The 21380-nt window shown below is 46.6% G+C and overlaps 1 protein-coding gene across 4 annotated transcripts in view; it reads left to right on the top strand.

Annotated features, from left to right (window-relative positions):
• LOC139268001 (leucine-rich repeat and IQ domain-containing protein 3-like) overlaps positions 1-21380 on the top strand; it is a 71432-nt gene that overhangs the window by 3995 nt on the left and 46057 nt on the right. For 3 of the 4 annotated variants that reach the window (XM_070885963.1, XM_070885964.1, XM_070885962.1), the window contains exons 2-3: positions 3876-4154; positions 10542-10862. In XM_070885963.1, the coding sequence (XP_070742064.1) occupies positions 3876-4154; positions 10542-10862 (600 nt within the window). The remainder of the gene's footprint in view (positions 1-3875; positions 4155-10541; positions 10863-21380) is intronic. The other variant, XM_070885965.1, reaches the window with a different exon arrangement.

Genomic DNA, 21380 nt, shown 5'->3' with positions numbered 1-21380 from the left:
ATCTGGTCCTGGTGACGTATCTGCTTTAAGTACAGCCCGCCTTTCTCGTACCTCGTCTTTATCAATTCTTATTCCATCCCCTCTACCTCCTCCATTACTATGTCTGTGGCAACATCTTCCACGGTGAAGACAGATACAAAGTTCTCATTTAGTACCTCAGCCATACCCTCTGCCTCCATGCGTAGGTCTCTAATCGGCCCCACCCCTCTTCCTACCCGTTTACTGTTTATATGTCTATTGAAGACTTTTGAATTACCTTTTAAGTTAGCTGCCATTCTATTCTCATACCCTCTCTTTATCCCTCTTATTTTCTTTTTCACTTCTCTGAACTTTCTATATTCAGCCTGATTCTCAGATGTATTCTCAACCTGACTTCTTCATCTTACCCCTCTGTCTCTTTCGTCATCCAGGGAGCTCTAACTTTAGTTACCCTACCTTTCCTCTGAGTGGGAATGTACCTCGACTGTACCTGAACTATTTCCTCTCTAAAGGCAGCCCATTGTTCCACCACAGTTTGACCTGCCAATCTTTGATTCGAATTTACCCAGGCCCGATCCATCCTCATCCCACTGAAAATTGCCTTCTTCCAATTAAGTATTTTTACTCCAGCTTAGTCCCTTCCTCGTTGGGCCGGAAACGTACTGATCAAGAAAGTTTTCCTGAACACACTTCAGAAATCCTTCCCCCTCTCTGCCCTTTACACTATTACTATCCCAGTCTATATTTTAGCATAGTTGAAGTCCCCATTATCACTGCTCTATAGTTCTTGCATCTCTCTGTAATATACTTGCAAATTTGCTCCTCTATATTTTTCGCAGTAGTTGGTGGCCTAAAGAATACACCTAGTAGTGTAATGGCACCTCGATTATTTCTTAACTCTAGTCATATAGATTCTGTCCTTGACTCCTCCAGGACATCCTCTTTGGAGTCCCAGAAACGACCGCAGCTTCATCACGTTCTGTGACCTCGGTGTGTTCTTGATTGCCTCCATCTTCAATACGGTGGGCCTGATGCCGTCAGCCGCGATCCTCCTCCCCAAGAACTCCACTTCAGGCGCTAGGAAAACGCACTTCGAGCGTTTTAATCTGAGCCCCACGCGGTTGAGTCAACTAAGAACCTCCTCCAGGTTCTGCAGATGCTCGACTGTGTCCCAACCTGTGACCAAGATGTCGTCCTGGAAGACCACGGTGCGCGGGGCCGACTTCAGTAAGCTTTCCATGCTTTTCTGGAGTATCGCCGCCTCTGATCGAATTCCAAATGGGCATCTGTTATAAACAGAAAGACCTTTGTGCGTGTTGATGCAGGTGAGGCCCTTCGATGATTCCTCCAGTTACTGCGTCATGTAGGCTGAAATCAAATCCAGCTTCATGAACGTCTTTCCTCCCGCCAGCGTTGCAAAATGGTGGTTGGCCTTTGGTTGTGGGTATTGGTCCTGCAGGGAGAAACAATTGATAGTTACTTTGTAATCGGCACAGATTCTGACGATGCCGTCTCCCTTGAGGACTGGGATGATAGGATTGGCTCACTCGTTGAACTCAATCGGTGAAATGATGCCCTCTCGTTGCAGCTAGTCTAGCTCGATCTCTACCCTTTCTCTCATCATGTACGGTACTGCTCTCGCCTTGTGATGGATGGGTCGCGCCCCCGGAATTAGGTGGATCTGTACTTTTGCTCCTTGGAATTTCCACGATGCCTGGTTCGAACAGCGAAGGGAATTTGTTTAAGACCTGGGCACACGAAGTGTCGTCAGCGGGCGATAGGGCTCGGACATCGTCCCAGTTCCAGCGTATCTTTCTCAGCCAGCTCCTGCCGAGCAGCGTGGCACCATCGCCTGGTACCACCCAGAGTGGTAGCTCGTGCACCGCTCCATCGTAGGAGACCTTTATGGTAGCACTGCCGATTACGGGAATCAGTTCTTTTGTGTAAGTTCTTAGTTTCGTGCGAACTGGAGTTAAGACTGGCCTTGAGGCCTTGCTGCACCACAATCTTTCGAAAGTCTTTTTGCCCATGATGGACTGGCTCGCGCCAGTGTCCAGTTCCATTGACAGCGGGAGTCCATTTAGTTCAACATTCAGCATTATCAGGGGACACTTTGTGATGAATGTGTGCACCCAATGTATCTCTGCCTCCTCGGTCTGAGGCTCTGGTTCGTCGCGATCCTCCGTGGATCTGTCCTCTTCTGCAACATAGTGGTTTGCAGCTTGCCTGCACATACGTTGGAGGTGTCCCATTGTTCCACAGGCCTTGCAAACGTAACCTGTGAAACATAGAAAATAGGTGCGGGAGTAGGCCATTCGGCTCTTTGAGCCTGTACCACCATTCAATAAGATCATGGCTGATCATTCACCTCAGTACCCCTTTCCTGCTTTCTCTCCATACCCCTTGATCCCTTTAGCCATAAGGGCCATATCCAACGCCCTCTTGAATATATCCAACGAACTGGCATCAACAACTCTCTGCGGCAGGGAATTCCACAGGTTAACAACTCTCTGAGTGAAGAAGTTTCTCCTCATCACGGTCCTAAACGGCTTACCCCTTATCTTTAGACTGTGACCCCTGGTTCTGGACTCCCCCAACATTGGGAACATTATTCCTGCATCTAAGCTGTCCAGTCCTGTCAGAATTTTATATGTTTCTGTGAGATCCCCTCTCATTCTTCTAAACAGTGAATACAGGCCCAGTCGATCCAGTCTCTCCTCATATGTCAGTCCTGCCAACCCGGGAATCAGTCTGATGAACCTTCGCTGCATTCCCTCAATAGCAAGAACGTCCTTCCTCAGATTAGGAGACCAAAACTGAACACAATATTCCAGGTCAGGCCTCACCAAGGCCCTGTACAGCTGCAGCAAGACCTCCCTGCTCCTGTACTCAAATCCCCTAGCTATGAAGGCCAACATGCCATTTGCCTACTGTAATATTCTCCTTGACCACAACTATCACAACCACCTCCTATCTTTCCTTCCCTATCTATCCAGAAATATTAATACTAATCTTGCCCTTTTTTGAGCCAGGTCTTCGTTATTGCCACAACCTCATATTCCCATGTGGCTATTTTGCACCTGCAGCTCACTAACCTTGTCTACTATGCTTCATGCGTTTACATACATACACTGTAAACCTATCTTAGACCATCCTGTGTTCTCTCTTAGTCTGACCCCACCTAATACCTTACTATTTCTTGCTTTAGTGCTATCCGTCTCCCAATCCTTTGTTCCTCCTTTCTGTGACATGTATGATATAAACACAAGTTCTTTCTTCCTCAAAATTTTACTAGTTTGAAAATGTATTAGGAGGTAAGTAGTGTAGATCGGAGGAGGAAGTTACAAACGGACATATATTACGATTAAGTGAGCGGGCAAAACTGGTAAATGGAGCTTAATGTGGAGAAGTGTGATGTCTTCCAAGAAAGACAATTCGAAAAATCTTCTTAATAGCGAGAGATGAGGAAACATGGAGGAGCATAGGGATTAAATGGCTTACCCCTTATCCTTAAACTGTGAGCCCTGGTTCTGGACTTCCCCAACATCGGGAACATTCTTCCCGCATCTAACCTGTCCAGTCACGTCAGAATGACCAGATCATCTATTTTAGGGATGTAGGTTGAGGGCGAAGTATTGGTCGAGGACACCGAGGAGAACTCTCCTGCTCTACTTTGAATAGTGCAGTGGGATTTATGTTCACCGGAGAGGGCAGACAGGCCCTGGTTTAGACATTTAGGTTTAGGCACTGAAGTGTCAGCCGAGATGATGTGCTTTTTTAAAAGAGAACAAGGAAGAGAGACATATTTTGTTCAGAAAATACACTCAATAGCCTCTGCATTTGTCTTGCTCATTGTATCATGATTTTCAGCTTTCCTTCTCACTCTGATCCTACAGATCTCCACAGATATGAGACACCTGGTAAACAACACTCACCTTGTGTCTCCTTCAGAATCCTTAATCCTGTTGCGTGGGGAGATGGATAACATGTACAAAGAGAAGAAACTGGAGGAGATTGTGGTCATAAACTTGTCTGGACATTATCTGATAAACCTGGGCTACTTGACCAATTGCTGGGCTCTGAGGATTTGCATCCTGTCCAGGAATTACATCACCGATATTGATGCCCTCTCATACTGTCCACATTTAATCAAGCTGGATGTCCATGCAAACCATGTAAGTGAGGCAGGATGTGTGCTCAACAAAACGAGGTCACACAATCGGAAGCCTAAGAACCTGACCGATCTGTGTCCTGAATGTTAAATGCTTGCAGCAGCAGTACAGCTACTGACCAGTGCATAGTAAGAGCTACTGAGTGAGGGTCATTGCAAAAACAATACAGCAGTAATAGTAGGGGATTTAAATTACCCTAATATTAACAGGGATAGAATTAGTGTGAAAGATATAGAGGGGGCAGAATTCTTAAAGTGCATTCAGGAGAACTTTTTTAGCCAGTACGGGGCAGATTATTATCTGAATGGTGACAGATTAGTAAAAGGGGAGGTGCAACGAGACCTGGGTGTCATGGTACATCAGTCATTGAAAGTAGGCATGCAGGTACAGCAGGCAGTAAAGAAGGCAAATGGCATGCTGGCCTTCATAGCGAGGGGATTTGAGTGTAGAAGCAAGGAGGTCTTACTGCAGTTGTACAGATGAGACCACACCTTGAGTATTGTGTGCAGTTTTGGTCTCCTAATCTGAGGAAGGACATTCTTGCTATTGAGGGAGTGCAGCGAAGGTTCACCAGACTGATTCCCGGGATGGCAGGACTGACAGATGAAGAAAGACTGGATCGACTAGCCTTATATTCACTGGAATTTAGAAGAATGAGAGGGGATCTCATAGAATCATATAAAATGTTGACGGGATTGGACAAGTTAGATGCAGGAAGAATGTTTCCGATGTTGGGGAAGTCCAGAACAGGGGTCACAGTCTAAGGATAAGGGGTAAGCCATTTAGGACCGAGATGAGGAGAAACTTCTTCACTCAGAGAATTGTGAACCTGTGGAATTCTCTACCACAGAAAGTTGTTGAGGCCAGTTCGTTAGATATATTCAAAAAGGAGTTAGATGTGGCCCTTATGGCTAAAGGGATCAAGGGGTATGGAGAGAAAGCAGGAAAGGAGTACTGAGGTGAATGATCAGCCATGATCATATTGAATGGTGGTGCAGGCTCGAAGGGCCGAATGGCCTACTCCTGCACCTATTTTCTATGTTTCTATGTTTCTAAGTCCAACATGAGAGGAGGCTGTTCTGGACTTTTAGGAAATGAAGCTGGGCAGGTGGAAGGGGTATCAGAGAGAGAACATTTTGGTGGTAGTGATCATAATTCAGTTAGATTTAGAAATAAAAACAGAACATGCTGGAAATCTCAGCAGGTCAGGCAGCATCTGTGGAGAGGAAGAAGAGTTAATGTTTCGGGTCGATGACCCTTCATCAGAACTTTGCAGTACAGGTATTTGCTTTAGTTAGGATAGTTATGGAAAAGGACAAAGATATACTAGGAGTAATAGTTCTCAATTGGGGAAAAGCTAATTTTACTAAGCTGAGATGTGATTTAGTCAAATTGGACTGGAAACGGCCACTTAAAGGTAAATACGTTTCAGAGCAGTAGGAAAGCAAAAGGCTGTATCCCAGGCTGTTAAGAAAAGCAAGAGAGGAAATAGCAGTGGCTCTGACCATCATTTTCCAGTCCTCTCTGGCTACAGGTGTAGTGCTGGAGGACTGCTAATGTACAGTTGTTTAAAAAGGGAGAAAGGAATAGACCGAGTAATTACAGGCTGTATCCAGTGGGTTCCGCGGGGCTCAGTACTAGGTCCCTTGCTTTTTGTGGTATACATCAATGATTTAGACTTGAATGTAGTGGGTATCATTAAGAAGTTTGCAGATGATACAAAAGTTGGCCGTGTGGTTGATAATGAAAAAGAAAACTGTAGACTGCAGGAAGGTATCAATGGACAGCCACTGGGAAAGTTGTCGCTCGAGTTCTCCTCAATCGTCTTCTCCCTGTGGCCGAGGAGCTCCTCCCGGAATCACAATGCGGATTTCGTCCCCTGCGGGGCACAACAGACATGATCTTTGCAGCATGCCAGTTGCAGGAAAAATGCAGGGAGCAGTGCCAGCCCTTATACATGGCCTTTTTCGATCTTACAAAGGCCTTTGACACTGTCAACCGAGAGGGTCTATGGAGCGTCCTCCTCCGTTTCGGATGCCCCCAAAAGTTTGTCAACATCCTTCGCCTGCTTCTTCACGATGACATGCAGGCCGTGATCCTTACCAATGGATCCATTACAGACCCAATCCACGTCCGGACCGGGGTCAAACAGGGCTGCATTATCGCTCCAACCCTCTTCTCAATCTTCCTCACCGCCATGCCCCACCTTACAATCAACAAGCTCCCCGCTAGAGTGGAATTAAACTACAGAACCAGTGGGAAGCTGGTTAACCTACGCCGCCTCCAGGCCAGGTCTAAGTTCACCCCAACCTCTGTCATTGAGCTGCAGTATGCGGACGATGCCTGCATCTGCGCACATTCAGAGGCTGAACTTCAGGATATAATCAATGTATTCACTCAGGCATATGAAAACATGGGCCTTACGCTTAACATCCGTAAGACAAAGGTCCTCCACCAGCCTGTCACCGCCGCACAGCACTCCCCTCCAATCATCAAGATCCACGGCGCGGCCATTGGACAACGTGGACCATTTCCCATATCTCGGGAGCCTCTGACCAACAAAGGCAGACATTGATGCGGAGATTCAGCATCGCCTCCAGTGCGCCAGCGCAGCCTTCGGCCGCCTGTGGAAAAGAGTGTTTGAAGACCAGGCCCTCAAATCTACCACCAAACTCATGGTCTACAGGGCTGTAGTAATACCCGCCCTCCTGTATAGGTCTGAGGCATGGACGATGTACAGAAGGCACCAAGTCGCTGGAGATATATCACCAATGATGTCTCCGCAAGATCCTGCAAATCTCTTGGGAGGACAGGCGCGCCAACATCAACCAAGCTAACATCCTCAGCATTGAAGCATTGACCACACTCAATCAGCTTCGCTGGGCAGGCCACATAGTTCGCATGCCAGATACGAGACTCCCTAAGCAAATGCTTTATGCGGAGCTCCTTCATGGTAAGCGAGCCAAAGGAGGACAGCGGAAACGTTATAAGGACACTCTCAAAGCCTCCCTGGTCAAGTGCGACATCACCACTGACACCTGGGAGACCCTGGCCGCAGACCGCCCGAGGTGGAGAAAGTCCATCCGGGAGGGCGTTGAGCTCTTCGAGTCTCGACGTAAGGAGCATGAAGAGGCCAGGCGCGGGCAATGGAAGGAGCGCGCAGCAAACCAGCCCTACCAACCCCTTCCCCCGATGAATGTCTGTCCCACCTGTAACAGGGTCTGTGGCTCTTGTATCGGACTGTTCAGCCATCAAAGAACTCACTTTGGGAGTGGAAGCAAGTCTTCCTCGATTCTGAGGGACTGCCTATGATGATCAATAGACTGGTCAGGTGGGCAGAAGAGTGGCAAATAGAATTCAATCCTGAAAGTGTGAGGTAATGCATTTGGCGAGGGCTAACAAGGCAAGGGAATACACATTAAATGGTAGGACACAAGTGTAGAGGAACAAAGGGACCTTGGAGTGCAGATCCAAAATCCCTGAAGGTAGCAGGACAGGTAGATAAGGCAGGTGAGGTTGAGATGAAAGAAGTGATCTGGCAATGGTGGGAGAGGTAGTGAGGTCAGACTTGATGGAAACTTGTGTAAAGACTTGCAGCATCCTGAATCTATAGTGGAAATGCAGTTTAGAGAAAGTAGTGGTTAAGGGAACATTTCTTAATCAGCTGGGAGTTTTGACTTGACATTTGAAGCTGTCAACTCATAAGCTGATTCAACGGCCGATGACCTCCTGCCTCAGTTTCATAGACAAGGTGTAGCCACAGTGGGAAACCAGTGGGTGACCAGTCAAATCCAAAAACCTACCACTACAACTTGCAAAGTGTATTTAAATAGTGCCTTTAACACAGTAAAACGTCACAAAAATTTGACACCGAGCCACATAAGAAATTGGGGCAGATGACCAAAATCTTGGTCAGAGAGGTAGATTTTAAGGATCGGCTTAAAGGTGCAAAGAGAGGCAGAGTGATTTAGGGAGGGATTTCCAGAGCTTCGGGCCCAGGCAGCTAAAGGCATGGCCACCAATGGTTGAGCGATTATAATCGGATGCTCAAGAGCGCAGATATTTCAGGGGGTTGGGGAGGAGTGTTGTGGGGCTGGAGGAGATTACTGAGATAGGGAGGGGCGAGGCCATGGAGGGATTTGAAAACGGGGATTAGAATTTTGAAATCGAGGCGTTGCTTAACCGGGAGCCAATGTAGGTCAGCTGGGGAAAAAAACTTTGACAAGTGGCTGTAAACAAGCCACTCTTGATTTTAATTGCCTCCCCCGCACGTCGGGTTTGCTCAGTGTGGACAGACCCGATATTTGGGAAAGGTGCATCGCAGCAGGGTCCTGGGTGCCCGCTGGGGAAAAACCACGTTTCCACCTGACCCGCTCACTGAAACCCAGCAAAATCCAGCCCATCTTCTCCATGTCTACCATATCGAACCCTTTCATAACCTCCACCAGGTCACCCCTCAGCCTTCTCTTTTTGGAAAAGAGCCAAGGACTGTTCAATCTTTCCTGATAGCTGTGTCTTTTCTGGGAGAGAGAGTTACATGGCAGTTCACCTTGCAGCGGGTCTTGTCTTCTGCCTACTGGCTGGCTCATGGTGGTATTCATATGTCTGGTGGGGAAGGAGCACGCACCACCTGGCCTGATGGTAAGCCAGCAAAGCCGAATATCCCAGCTTTGGTTCCTGGTCTTTGCCGGGTTTGTTGATGGAAGCTGGCTCAGGCCGCGTCCCAGCGCGTGACTCCGTGTCTCAGCCCGTGGCTCTTGTTCCTGATCGTTATCAAGCAACAAACTCGCCAATTTACGCTCAGTTTAATTGTTCTTGCGCTATGAGGTTGAATTCATGTCAGACAGGAGGGGCTCGTGTTAGCAAGCCCTGCGTCTTGGCAAATGGTCCGCGTAGATTATGGCAGTCTTTCTGGTCTCTTGAGCATCGCTGATTTTAATCGCTCCACCATCGGTGGCCGTGCCTTCAGCTGCCTGGGCCCCAAGCCCTGGAATTCCCTCCCTAAACCTCTCTGTCTCTCTCCTTCTTTAAGACGCTCCTTAAAACCTACCACTTTGACGAAGACCTGTCCTAATATCTCCTTAAGTGGCTCGGTGTCAAAATGTGTTTGGTAACAGCCCTGCGAAGCATCTTGGTACGTTTTACTATGTTAAAAACAGCAACAACTTGCATTTATATAGCGCCTTTAATTTTCTCTTAGAGGAAAGTCACAGCTCTCAGAACCTAGGCAGCTGAAGGCACAGCCGCCAATGATGGAGCGATAAAAATCGTGGATGTGCAGGACGCCAGAATTGGAGGTGGGCAGAGATCTCAGAGGGTTGTAGGGCTGGAGGAGGTTACAAAGACAGGGAGAGAGTGAAGCCATGGAGGGATTTGAAAACAAGGATGAGAATTATCCTTAAAGGTGCTTTATAAATGCAAGTTCTTAATCAGAGTGCAGATATTGGAGAGGGGAGGTTCCTTTTGCATTGCCTTAATCCACAACAGCTTGAGAACTGGGGCAATGCTTGTTTAATAACACAATCGATAATAATGCTTTTATTTCTAGGTCTTCGCCAGAACCATGTTGATTGTGAATTGTGCCTGGTTTCTTGTGCCACTGATTCGCTCCTGTTGCATTTTAAAAGGGAATGAGGAAAGGGCAGAGGAATAGGACTGTGATAGAGTGAGCTTGAATTAATATAGTGCATTTCATGTCCCTCTGCCGTGTTTCAAAGTGCTTCACAGCCAATGAATTACTTTTGAAATGTTGCACTGCTTTGCAAGTAACCACGGCATCCAATTTGCGCACAGCAAGGTCCCAGAAACAGCAACTGAATGAATGACCATTTAATCTGTTGGTTGCGGGATGAATGTTGGCCAGGATACCGGGAGAACTCTTTGCACTTCTTCGAATAGTGTCCTCGGGGCCCTTTACCATCACCTAACCAGGGCCTCAGTTTAACATCTCATTTGAACAGCCGTACTGGAGGGTCAGCCTGGATTTCGCGCTCAACTCCCGGTGTGGGACTCGAACCCGTAAAACCTCTGACTCCGAGCCAAAAGTGTCGCCAAGTGGTTAGCTCTTTCAGAGATCTGGCACGGGCAGAATGGGCCAAACGGCCTCCTTCTTTGCTCCAAAATCCTATAAAACTAGATGGGCAAAATAAATCTTGATAGCTGATCGATTCTTCAGATCAAGCAGTATTATGCCTTCTGATGAGGTTCTTTTTACAGTGTCATGTATAGTTAAGAAAGAATGATAGAGCACAGCAGGAGGCCATTCGGCCCATCGTGCCTGTGCCGGCTCTGTGAAGGAGCCAGCCAATTCGTCCCATTCTCCTGCTCTTTCCCCACAGCCCTGCGAACGGCTATGATGTACTAATAGCATTTGTTTTTGTTTATCATCAGATTACCGATCTCCCAGATGAATTCTTTTGGTCTAATATGATCTGCCTGCAGATCTTATATCTCCATGATAACATCATTGGAGACTTGAACAGCATCAAACCCCTGTATTACTGCCCAAGCCTCATTGTTCTGACCCTGTTCGACACTCCGGTGAGCCTCGTACCAAAGTATCGGCATAACCTCGTCAACAACATCTGGACTCTCAAAGTGTTGGACAACTTTGTCATTGCAGATGAGGAGGTCATTGAGGACTGCTTGCACAGTGACCAATTCAAAGCTTTAAGTCCACATTTCTTGATTCATCTCCCCGAACCTCCACAGGTTGGTGCCTACAGCTGTTGTTGAAGGAAAGAAAAGCTTGTTTTCCACATGGATGTGCACTAGAAGTGCTGTAACCTAGAAGGTTACGGACCAAGAGCTGGAAAGTGGGATTAGACTGGATAGCTCTTGGTCGGCCGGCGCGGTCACAATCTGCCGAATGACCTTCCGTGCTATAAATTGCTGTGATTCTAAAGGAACAGGCTGAAAATCAGAAATCAATTCAGAAAAAGGGAGACATCAACTTAAAATTAGAGCTTGGCCGTACAGGGGTGAAATCACGAAAATCACAATTTTCACGCAAAGGGTAGTGGAAATGTGGAACTTTTCCCCCAAAAGTCTGTGCAAGCTGGGGGTGAACTGCAGCTGTCGAGATTGAGATGGGTAAATTTTTGTTGGGTAAAGGTATCAAGGAATGTGGAGCTAAGGAGGGTTGAGGTACAGAGCAGCCATTTCCAATTGAATAGAAACATAGAAAATAGGTGCAGGAGTAGGCCATTCGGCCCTTCGAGCCTGCACCGCCATTCGATATGATCATGGCTGATCATGCAACTTCAGTGCCCCATTCCTGCTTTCTCTCCATACCCCTTGATCCCTTTAGCCGTAAGGGCCACACCTAACTCCCTTTTTGTATACATCTAACAAACTGGCCTCAACAACTTTCTGTGGTAGAGAATTCCTCATGCTCACAACTCTCTGAGTGAAGAGGTTTCTCCTCATCTCGATCCTAAATGGCTTACCCCTTATCCTTGGACTGTGACCCCTGGTTCTGGACTTCCCCAACATCGGGAACATTCTTCCTGCATCTAACCTGTCCAATCTTATCAGAATTTTATGTTTCTATGAGATCCCCTCTCATTCTTCTAAATTCCAGTGAATATAAGCCTAGTTGATCTAGTCTCTCCTCATCTGTCAGTCCTGCCATCCTGGGAATCAGTCTGGTGAACCTTCGCTGCACTCCCTTAATAGCAAGAATGTCCTTCCTCAGATTAGGAGACCAAAACTGTACACAATATTCAAGGTGTGGCCTCAACAAAGCCCTGTACAACTGCAGTAAGACCTCCCTGCTCCTATACTCAAATCCTCTTGCTATGAAGGCCAACATACCATTTGCCTTCTTCACCGCCTGCTGTACCTGTTTGTCAGCTTTCAATGACTGATGTACCATGACACCCAGGTCTCGTTCCACCTCCCCTTTTACTAATCTGTCACCATTCAGATAATAATCTGCCTTCCTGTTTTTACCACCAAAGTGGATAACCTCACATTTATCCACATTATACCGCATCTGCCATGCATTTGCCCACGAACCTAACCTGTCCAAGTCACCCTGCAGCCTCTTAAATCCTCACAGCTTACACTGCCACCCAGCTTAGTGTCATCTGCAAACTTGGAGATATTACACTCAATTCCTTCGTCTAAATCATTAATGTATATTGTAAATAGCTGGGGTCCCAGCACTGAACCTTGCGGTACCCCACTAGTCACTGCCTGCCATTCTGAAAAGGACCCGTTTATTCCTACTCTTTGCTTCCCTGTCTGCCAATCAGTTCTCTATCCACGTCAATACCATGTGCTTTAATTTTGCACACCAATCTCTTGTGTGGGACCTTGTTTATTTATATAGTGCCTTTAACGTAGTAAAATGTCCCAAGGCTCTTCATAGCAGTATTACAGACAAACAGATACATTTGACACCAAGCCACAGCAGAAATTAAGGCAGATGATCAAAAGCTTGGTCAAAGAGGTAGGTTTTAACGAGAGTCTTAAAGGAGGTGGAGAGGCGAAGAGGTTTAGGGAGGGAGTTCCAAAGCTTAGGGCCCAGGCAGCTGAAGGCACGGCCACCGATGGTTGAGCGATTATAATCAGGGATGCTCAAGGGGCCAGAATTTGAGGAGCGCAGAGATCTTGTGGATTGTGAGGCTGAAAAAGATTCGAGATAGGAAGGGGCAAGTGCATGGAGTGATTTGTAAACAAGGATGAGAATTTTGAAATTGTGGCGTTGTTTAACTGGGAGCCAATGTAGGCAGAAAGCACAGGGGTGATGGGTGATCGTGACTTGGTGCGGGTTAGTACTCGGGCCGCTGAGTTTTGGATGACTTCAAGTTTACGTAGTGTGGAATGTGGAAGGCTGGCCAGGAGTGAGTTGGAGTAGTCAGGTCTAGAGGTAACAAAGACATGAATGAGGGTTTCAGCAGCAGAAGAGCTGAGGCGGGGCAGAAACGGGCAATGTTACGGAGGTGGAAATAGGCGGTTTAATTATGCCGCGGATATGTGGCTGGAAACTCATTTCAGGGTCAAATATGACACCTAGGTTGCAAACAGTCTTGTTCACCCTCAGATTGATGCTAGGGAGAGGGATGGAGTCAGTGGTTAGGGAACGCAGTTTGTGGTGGGGACCAAAGATAATGGCTTCGGTCTTTCCAATATTTAATTGGAGAAAATTTCTGTTCATCCAGTACTGGATTTTGGACAAGCAATCTGACAATTTTTAGATACCAAGCAGGGGTTGAGAGAAGTGGTGGAGAGGTATAGCTGGGTGTCGTCAGCCGTGTTTTCGGATGATATCGCCAAGGGGCAGCATATAGGTGAGAAATAAGAGGGGGCCAAGGACAGATCTTTGGGGGACACCAGAGGTAACAATGCGGGAGTGGGAAGAGAAGCCATTGCTGTAGAATGGCAGAGCCGGCTCGAGGGGCTGAATGGCCTCCTCCTGTTCTGATGTTACGATTGAATCTGCTTGCACCACTCGTTCAGGCAGCACATTCCAGATCACAACAACTCGCTGCGTTAAAAAAAACACATCTCCCCTCTGGTTCGTTTGCCAATTATCTAAAACCTTTTTTACAAATCCTTATTTGCAAATCCCTCCATGGTCTCACCCCTCCCTATCTCTGTAATCGCCTTCAGCCCCACAACCACCCCAAGATGTCTGCGTTCCTCTAATTCTGCCCATTTGAACATCCCTGATTATAATCGCTCAACCATCGGTGGCCGTGTCTTCAGCTGCCTGGGTCCCAAGCTCTGGAACTCCCTCCCTAAACCTCTCCGCCTCTCCACCTCTCTTTCCTCCTTTACGACGCTCCTTTTAGGGCAGGTTGCTCTTTGATCAACCTGCCCTAATATTTCCTTATGTGGCTCGGTATGAAATGTTTTGTTTTGTCTTGTAACACTGCTGTGAAGCGCCTTGGGACGTTTCACTACGTTAAAGGCGCTATATAAATACAAGTTGTTGTTGTGGTTACGTGTCATCTGGTTACTGACCCTCCCGCCACTGGAAACAGTTTCTCCTGATCTACTCTATCCAAACCCCTCCCAAAGATTAAACTTTGCAAATGAAGATTCATTTGAAGAAAAAAACCAACCCAATAAAAATATCATTGGAATTCGGGAAGGAAATCCTAGGAAAGACCAAGAACCCGGGCGCTTGAAGCTGCTTGGAAATGTCGATTGCCACTGCCCACTGCAGTTATTTGACAAAATTTAGCGACATCAACGGCTAATTGTATAATACGTGCAAGTGAAGATTTGAGTGATTTCACTCGGGGTGTCGTGATGTGCCCAATCACTTACCTTATCTCACCTCCTCCCTCTATCCATGTAACCCACTCCCACCCTACACACCTCCCTATCTCTGTAACCCCCTCCCACCCTAAACCCCTCCCTATCTCTGTAACCCCCTCCCACTCTACAACCCCTCCCTATCCCTGTAACCTCCTCCCACCCTACACTCCTCCCTACCTCTGTAACCCTCTCCCAACCTACACCTCTCCCTATCCCTGTAACCTCCTCCAGCCCTACACCTCTCCCTATCCCTGTAACCTCCTCCAGCCCTACACCTCTCCTTTATCCCTGTAACCTTCTCCAGCCCTACAACTCTCCTTATACCTGTAACCTCTTCCCACCCTACAGCTCTCCCTATCTGTAAAACTACCTCTGGCCCTACACCCCTCCTTATCCCTGTAACCCCCTTCCCACCCTACACCACTCCTTATCCCTGTAACCTTCTCCAGCTACAAAAAGGGAGTATGAAAAGAAACTTGAAAAGGATATCAAAATCATCACATTCTTTTTACAATTATATTCGGAAAAGGAGGTGGTCAGAAGCATTGTTAGCCCCTTGAAAACTGATAACGGCGATATTGTCAATGAGAAGCAAATGGCAATCAAGTTGGTCAGTATTTACAGTAGAGGAAGAGGATAACATGCTGGAAATCCCGAGGAAACTAATATTGAATCAGGGACAGGTACTCAACAAAGTTAACATGAGCAAAATAACAGTAATAAAGAAAATAATGTCACTAAAGAGTGACAAATCCCCAGGGTCAGTTGGTTTCCATCACAGGGCTTTAAAGGAAGTGGGTTGCAGATGCCCGAACTATAATCTTCGAAAGTTCTTTCAATTCAGAAACCATTCCTTTAGAATGGAAAATTGTGCATGTCACTCCGCTATTTAAGAATGTTGAGAAAGGGAAACCAGGGAATTATAGACCAGTTAGCCTAACATCTGTTGTCGGGAAATTACTGGAGTCTATAATTCAACATGGGATAATGGAATGTCTTGAAAATTTTCAGCTGATCAGAGCTGTATAAGGTAGGTCATGATTGAACATTTTGAAGAGATGATTAAAGTAGTGGACAGGGGAATGTGGGTGGATGTTGTTGATATGGACTTATAGAAGGCATTTGATAAAGGCCCACATACAAGACTGCTAACTAAAGTTGAAGCCCATGAAATTGAAGGCAAATTATTGACCTGGTTAGGAAATTGGCTGAGTGGCAGGAGACAGAGAGTAAGGATAATAGGTGGGTATTCTAATTGGCAAAATGTGACCAGTGGTGCCCCTCAGGGATCTGTGTTGGGGCCTCAACTATTCACCGTATTATTAACGGCTTAGTTAATGGGATAGAAAGCCATATATCAAAATTTGCTGATAACACAAAGATAGGCAGCATTGAAGGCAACGCGGATGAAAGCATAAAATTACAGAGCCATTTATGGATTAAGTGACTGAGCAAAACTGTGGCAAATGGATTTCAATGTAGGTAAATGTGAGGTGATCCACTTATAACCTAAAAAGGATAAAACAGGGTACTTTCTAAATGGTGAAAGGCTAAAAGCAATCGAGGTTCAAAGAGACTTCGAAGTCCAGATACATAGATCATTAAAATGTCATGAACAAGTACAGAAAATAATCAAAAGGCTAATGGAATGCTGATCTTTATATAGAAACATAGAAATTTATAGCACAGAAGGAGGCCATTTCGGCCCATCATGTCCGCGCCGGCCGACAAAGAGCCACACGGCCCTCGGTCAGCAGCCCTGAAGGTTACATATAAACCCATGAACAATGAACAATGGCGGAAAGGTAAAGAGCACCCAGCCCAACCAGTCCGCCTCACACAACTGCGACACCCCTTATACTGAAACATTCTACACTCCACCCCAACCGGAGCCATGTGATCCCCTGGGAGAGGCAAAAACCAGATTAAAAACCCAGGCTATTTTAGGGAGAGAAAAAATCTGGGAAAATTCCTCTCCGACCCATCCAGGCGATTGAAACTAGTCCAGGAGATCACCCTGGCTGTATTTGATTCCCTGCAGGACTAGAATACAAGGGGGTAGAGGTTATGCCGCAGCTATACAAAGCCCTGGTTAGACCACACCCTGGAGCACTGTGAGCAGTTCTGGGTACCACACATTAGGAAGGATATATTGGCCTTGGAGGGAGTGCAGCGTAGGTTTACCAGAATGATACCCGGACTCCAGGGGTTAAGAACATAAGAATTAGGAACAGGAGTAGGCCATCTAGCCCCTCGAGCCTGCTCCGCCATTTAAAAAGATCATGGCTGATCTGGCCTTGGACTCAGCTCCACTTACCCGCCCGCTCCTCATACCCCTTAATTCCCTTATTGGTTAAAAATTTATCTATCTGTGATTTGAATACATTCAATGAGCTAGCCTCAACTGCTTCCCTGGGCAGAGAATTCCACAGATTCACAACCCTCTGGGAGAAGAAATTCCTTCTCAACTCAGTTTTAAATTGGCTCTCCTGTATTTTGAGGCTGTGCTCCCTAGTTCTAGTCTCCCCGACTAGTGGAAACAACCTCTCTGCCTCTATCTTGTCTATCCCTTTCATTATTTTAAATATTTTTATAAGATCACCCCTCATCCTTCTGAACTCCAACGAGTAAAGACCCAGTCTACTCAATCGATCATCATAAGGTAACCCCCTCATCTCCGGAATCAGCCTAGTGAATCGTCTCTGTACCCCCTCCAAAGCTAGTATATCCTTCCTTAAGTAAGGTAACCAAAACTGCACGCAGTACTCCAGGTGCGGCCTCACCAATACCCTGTACAGTTGCAGCAGGACCTCCCTGCTTTTGTACTCCATCCCTCTTGCAATGAAGGCCAACATTCCATTCGCCTTCCTGATTACCTGCTGTACCTGCAAACTAACTTTTTGGGATTCATGCACAAGGACCCCCAGGTCCCTCTGCACCGCAGCATGTTGTAATTTCTCCCCATTCAAATAATATTCCCTTTTACTGTTTTTTTTCCAAGGTGGATGACCTCACATTTTCCGATATTGTATTCCATCTGCCAAACCTTAGCCCATTCACTTAATCTATCGAAATCTCTTTGCAGCCTCTCTGTGTCCTCTACACAACCTGCTTCCCCACTAATCTTTGTGTCATCTGCAAATTTTGTTACACTACACTCTGTCCCCTCCTCCAGGTCATCTATGTATATTGTAAACAGTTATGGTCCCAGCACCGATCCCTGTGGCACACCACTAACCACCGATTTCCAACCTGAAAAGGACCCATTTATCCCAACTCTCTGCTTTCTGTTCGCCAGCCAATTCTCTATCCATGCTAATACATTTCCTCTGACTCTGCGTATCTTTATCTTCTGCAGTAACCTTTTGTGTGGCACCTTATCGAATGCCTTTTGGAAATCTAAATACACCACATCCATCGGTACACCTCTATCCACCATGCTCGTTATATCTTCAAAGAATTCCAATAAATTAGTTAAACATGATTTCCCCTTCATGAATCCATGTTGCGTCTGCTTGATTGCACTATTCCTATCTAGATGTCCCGCTATTTCTTCCTTAATAATAGTTTCAAGCATTTTCCCCACTACAGATGTTAAACTAACTGGCCTATAGTTACCTGCCTTTTGTCTGCCTCCTTTTTTAAACAGAGGCATTACATTAGCTGCTTTCCAATCCACTGGTACCTCCCCAGAGTCCAGAGAATTTTGGTAGATTATAACCAATGCATCTGCTATAACTTCTGCCATCTCTTTTAATACCCTGGGATGCATTTCATCAGGACCAGGGGACTTGTCTACCTTGAGTCCCATTAGCCTGTCCAGCATTATCTCCCTAGTGATAGTGATTGTCTCAAGGTCCTCCCTTCCCACATTCCCGTGACCAGCAATTTTTGGCATGGTTTTTGTGTCTTCCACTGTGAAGACCGAAGCAAAATAATTGTTTAAGGTCTCAGCCATTTCCACATTTCCCATTATTAAATCCCACTTCTCATCTTCTAAAGGACCAACATTTACTTTAGTCACTCTTTTCCTTTTTATATATCGGTAAAAGCTTTTACTATCTGTTTTTATGTTTTGCGCGAGTTTACTTTCGTAATCTATCTTTACTTTCTTTATTGCTTTCTTAGTCATACTTTGCTGTCGTTTAAAATTTTCCCAATCTTCTATTTTCCCACTAATCTTGGCCACCTTAAACGCATTGGTTTTTAATTTGATACTCTCCTTTATTTCCTTGGTTATCCACGAATGGTTATCCCTTCTCTGACCGCCCTTCTTTTTCACTGGAATATATTTTTGTTGCGCACTATGAAAGAGCTCCTTAAAAGTCCTCCACTGTTCCTCAATTGTGCCACCGTTTAGTCTATGTTCCCAGTCTACTTTAGCTAACTCTGCCCTCATCCCACTGTAGTCCCCTTTGTTTAAGCATAGTACGCTCGTTTGAGACACTACTTCCTCACCCTCAATCTGTATTACAAATTCAACCATACTGTGATCACTCATTCCGAGAGGATCTTTTACTAGGAGATCGTTTATTATTCCAGATCTAAGATAGCTTGCTCCCTTGTAGGTTAACTTACGAGGAGAGATTACACAGACTAGGGTTGTATTCCCAGGAATTTAAAAGGTTAAGGGATGATCTGATCGAAGTTTTCAAGATATTAAGGGGAACAGATAGGGTAGATAGAGAGAAATTAGTTCTGCTGGTTGGGGAGTCTAGGCCTATGGGGCATAAAAATTAGAGCCAGATCTTTCAGGAGTAAAATTAGGAAGCACTTCTACACATAGGGTGATAGAAGTTTGGAATTATCTTCCACAAAGGGCAATTGATGCTAGACCATTTGTTAATTTTAAATCAAAGGCATTAAGGGATATGGGCCAAAGGCGGGTATGTGGAGTTCGGTCGCAGATCAGCCATGATCTCAATAAATAGTGGAACAGCCCCAAGAGGCTAAATGGCCTATTCCTGTTCCAATGTTCATGCCCTATACACCCCCCACCTCCCCGCCATCATATCTAACCTCCTCCAGCCCTAAACCTTCCCGATTTCTAGCCCCCTCCAGCCCTACAACTCTCTCTGTCTCTCTAACCTTCTCCAGCCCTACACCCCTCCCTATCTCTGTAACCACCTCCAGCCCTACACCCCTCCCTATCTCTGTAACCTCCTCCAGCCCTATACCCCTCCCCATCTCTGGAACCTCCTCCAGCCCTATACCCCTCCCCATCTCTGCAACCTCCTCCAGCCCTACACCCCTCCCCATCTCTGCAACCTCCTCCAGCCCTACACCCCTCCCCATCTCTGTAATCTTCTCCAGCCCTACACCCCTCCCTATCTCTGTAACCTCCTCCAGCCCGACACCCCACCCTATCTCTGTACCCCCTCCAGCCCTACACCCCTGCCTATCACTCTAACCTCCTCCAGCCCGACACCACACCCTATCTCTGTAACCTCCTCCAGCCCTACACCCCTCCCTATCTTGCTAACCTCCTCCAGCCCTACACCCCTCCCTATCTCGCTAACCTCCTCCAGCCCTACACCCCTCCTTATCTCTGGACCCTCCTCCAGTCCTGCACCTGCCCTATCTCTGTAACCCCCTCCCACCCTACACCCCTCCCTATCTCTGTAAATCCTCCAGCCCTACACACCTCCCGATCTCTGTAACCCCCTCCCACCCTACACCCCTCCCTATCCCTGTAAATCCTCCAGCCCTACAACCCTCCGAGATCTCTGCACTGCGCCAATTCTGCCCTCTTGCTCATCCCCGATTTTAATCATGCCACCATTGGCGGCCGTGCCTTCATCTGCCTGGACCCTAAGCTCTGGAATTCCCTCCGTAAACATCTCCGCCTCTCCACCGCTCTCTCCTTTAAGACGCTCCTTGAAACCTACTTCTTTGACCAAGCTCTTGGTCACCCCTGTCCTAATATCTCCTAATATGGCTCGGTGAAGGGACTGAGTGTAATGTAGCCAAGTTTGCTGTTGATACAAAGATGGGTAGGAAAGCAAATTGTGAGGACACACAAAATCTGCAAAGGGATATAGACAGGCTAAGTGAGTGGGCAAAAATTTGGCAGATGGAGTATAATTTGGGAAAATGTCAGGTTATTCACTTTGGCAGAAAAAATAGAAAAGCAAATTATAATTTAAATGGAGAAAAATTGCAAAGTGCTGCAGTACAGAGAGACCTGGGGGTCCTTGTGCATGAAACACAAAAAGTTAGTATGTAGGTACAGCAAGTAATCAGGAAGGCAAATGGAATGTTGGCCTTTATTGCAAGGGGGATAGAGTATAAAAGCAGAGAAGTCCTGCTACAACTGTACAGGGAATTGGTGAGGCCACACCTGAAATACTGCGTACAGTTTGGGTCTCCGTATTTAAGGAAGGATATACTTGCATTGGAGGCAGTTCAGAGAAGGTTCACTGTTGTGTATCTGTAAAGCATGCACTCCCATGTTCCGCCACCAGAGAGCGCATCCCCTGAAGTCCCAACGGATCCCAGCATTCCTTGGGAGCACTGTATATAAGCCGGCCCCTAAGGCCTGTTACTCACTCTGGAGTGTCTTAATACACACTGAGGTCACTGTTACTTTAACCTCCCTGTGTGCAGTCTCATCTGTGTTAAAAACACAACAACTGGCAACGAGAATACGAATCCAACACAAAGATGCAGCAAACTGTGGGCATCCTGGAGAAGTTCTCGGAGGGTGAGGACTGGGAAGCCTATGTCGAATGGTTAGACCAGTACTTTGTAGCCAACGAGCTGGACGGAGAAGGAAGCACTGCAAAAAGGAGAGCGGTCCTCCTCACGGTCTCGGGGCACTGACCTACAGCCTCATGAAGAATCTTCTGGCTCTGGTGAAACCCACAGATAAGTCATATGAGGAGCTGTGTACACTGGTTACACTGGTTTTGGAGCATCTTAACCCGAGGGAGAGCGTTCTGATGGTGAGGTATCGGT

This window comes from Pristiophorus japonicus, chromosome 8, assembly GCF_044704955.1.
Source record: "Pristiophorus japonicus isolate sPriJap1 chromosome 8, sPriJap1.hap1, whole genome shotgun sequence".
NCBI classification, from domain to species: Eukaryota; Metazoa; Chordata; class Chondrichthyes; family Pristiophoridae; genus Pristiophorus; species Pristiophorus japonicus.
Note: the sequence above shows the minus strand (reverse complement) of the source record. Positions and strands in the feature narration are given on the sequence as shown.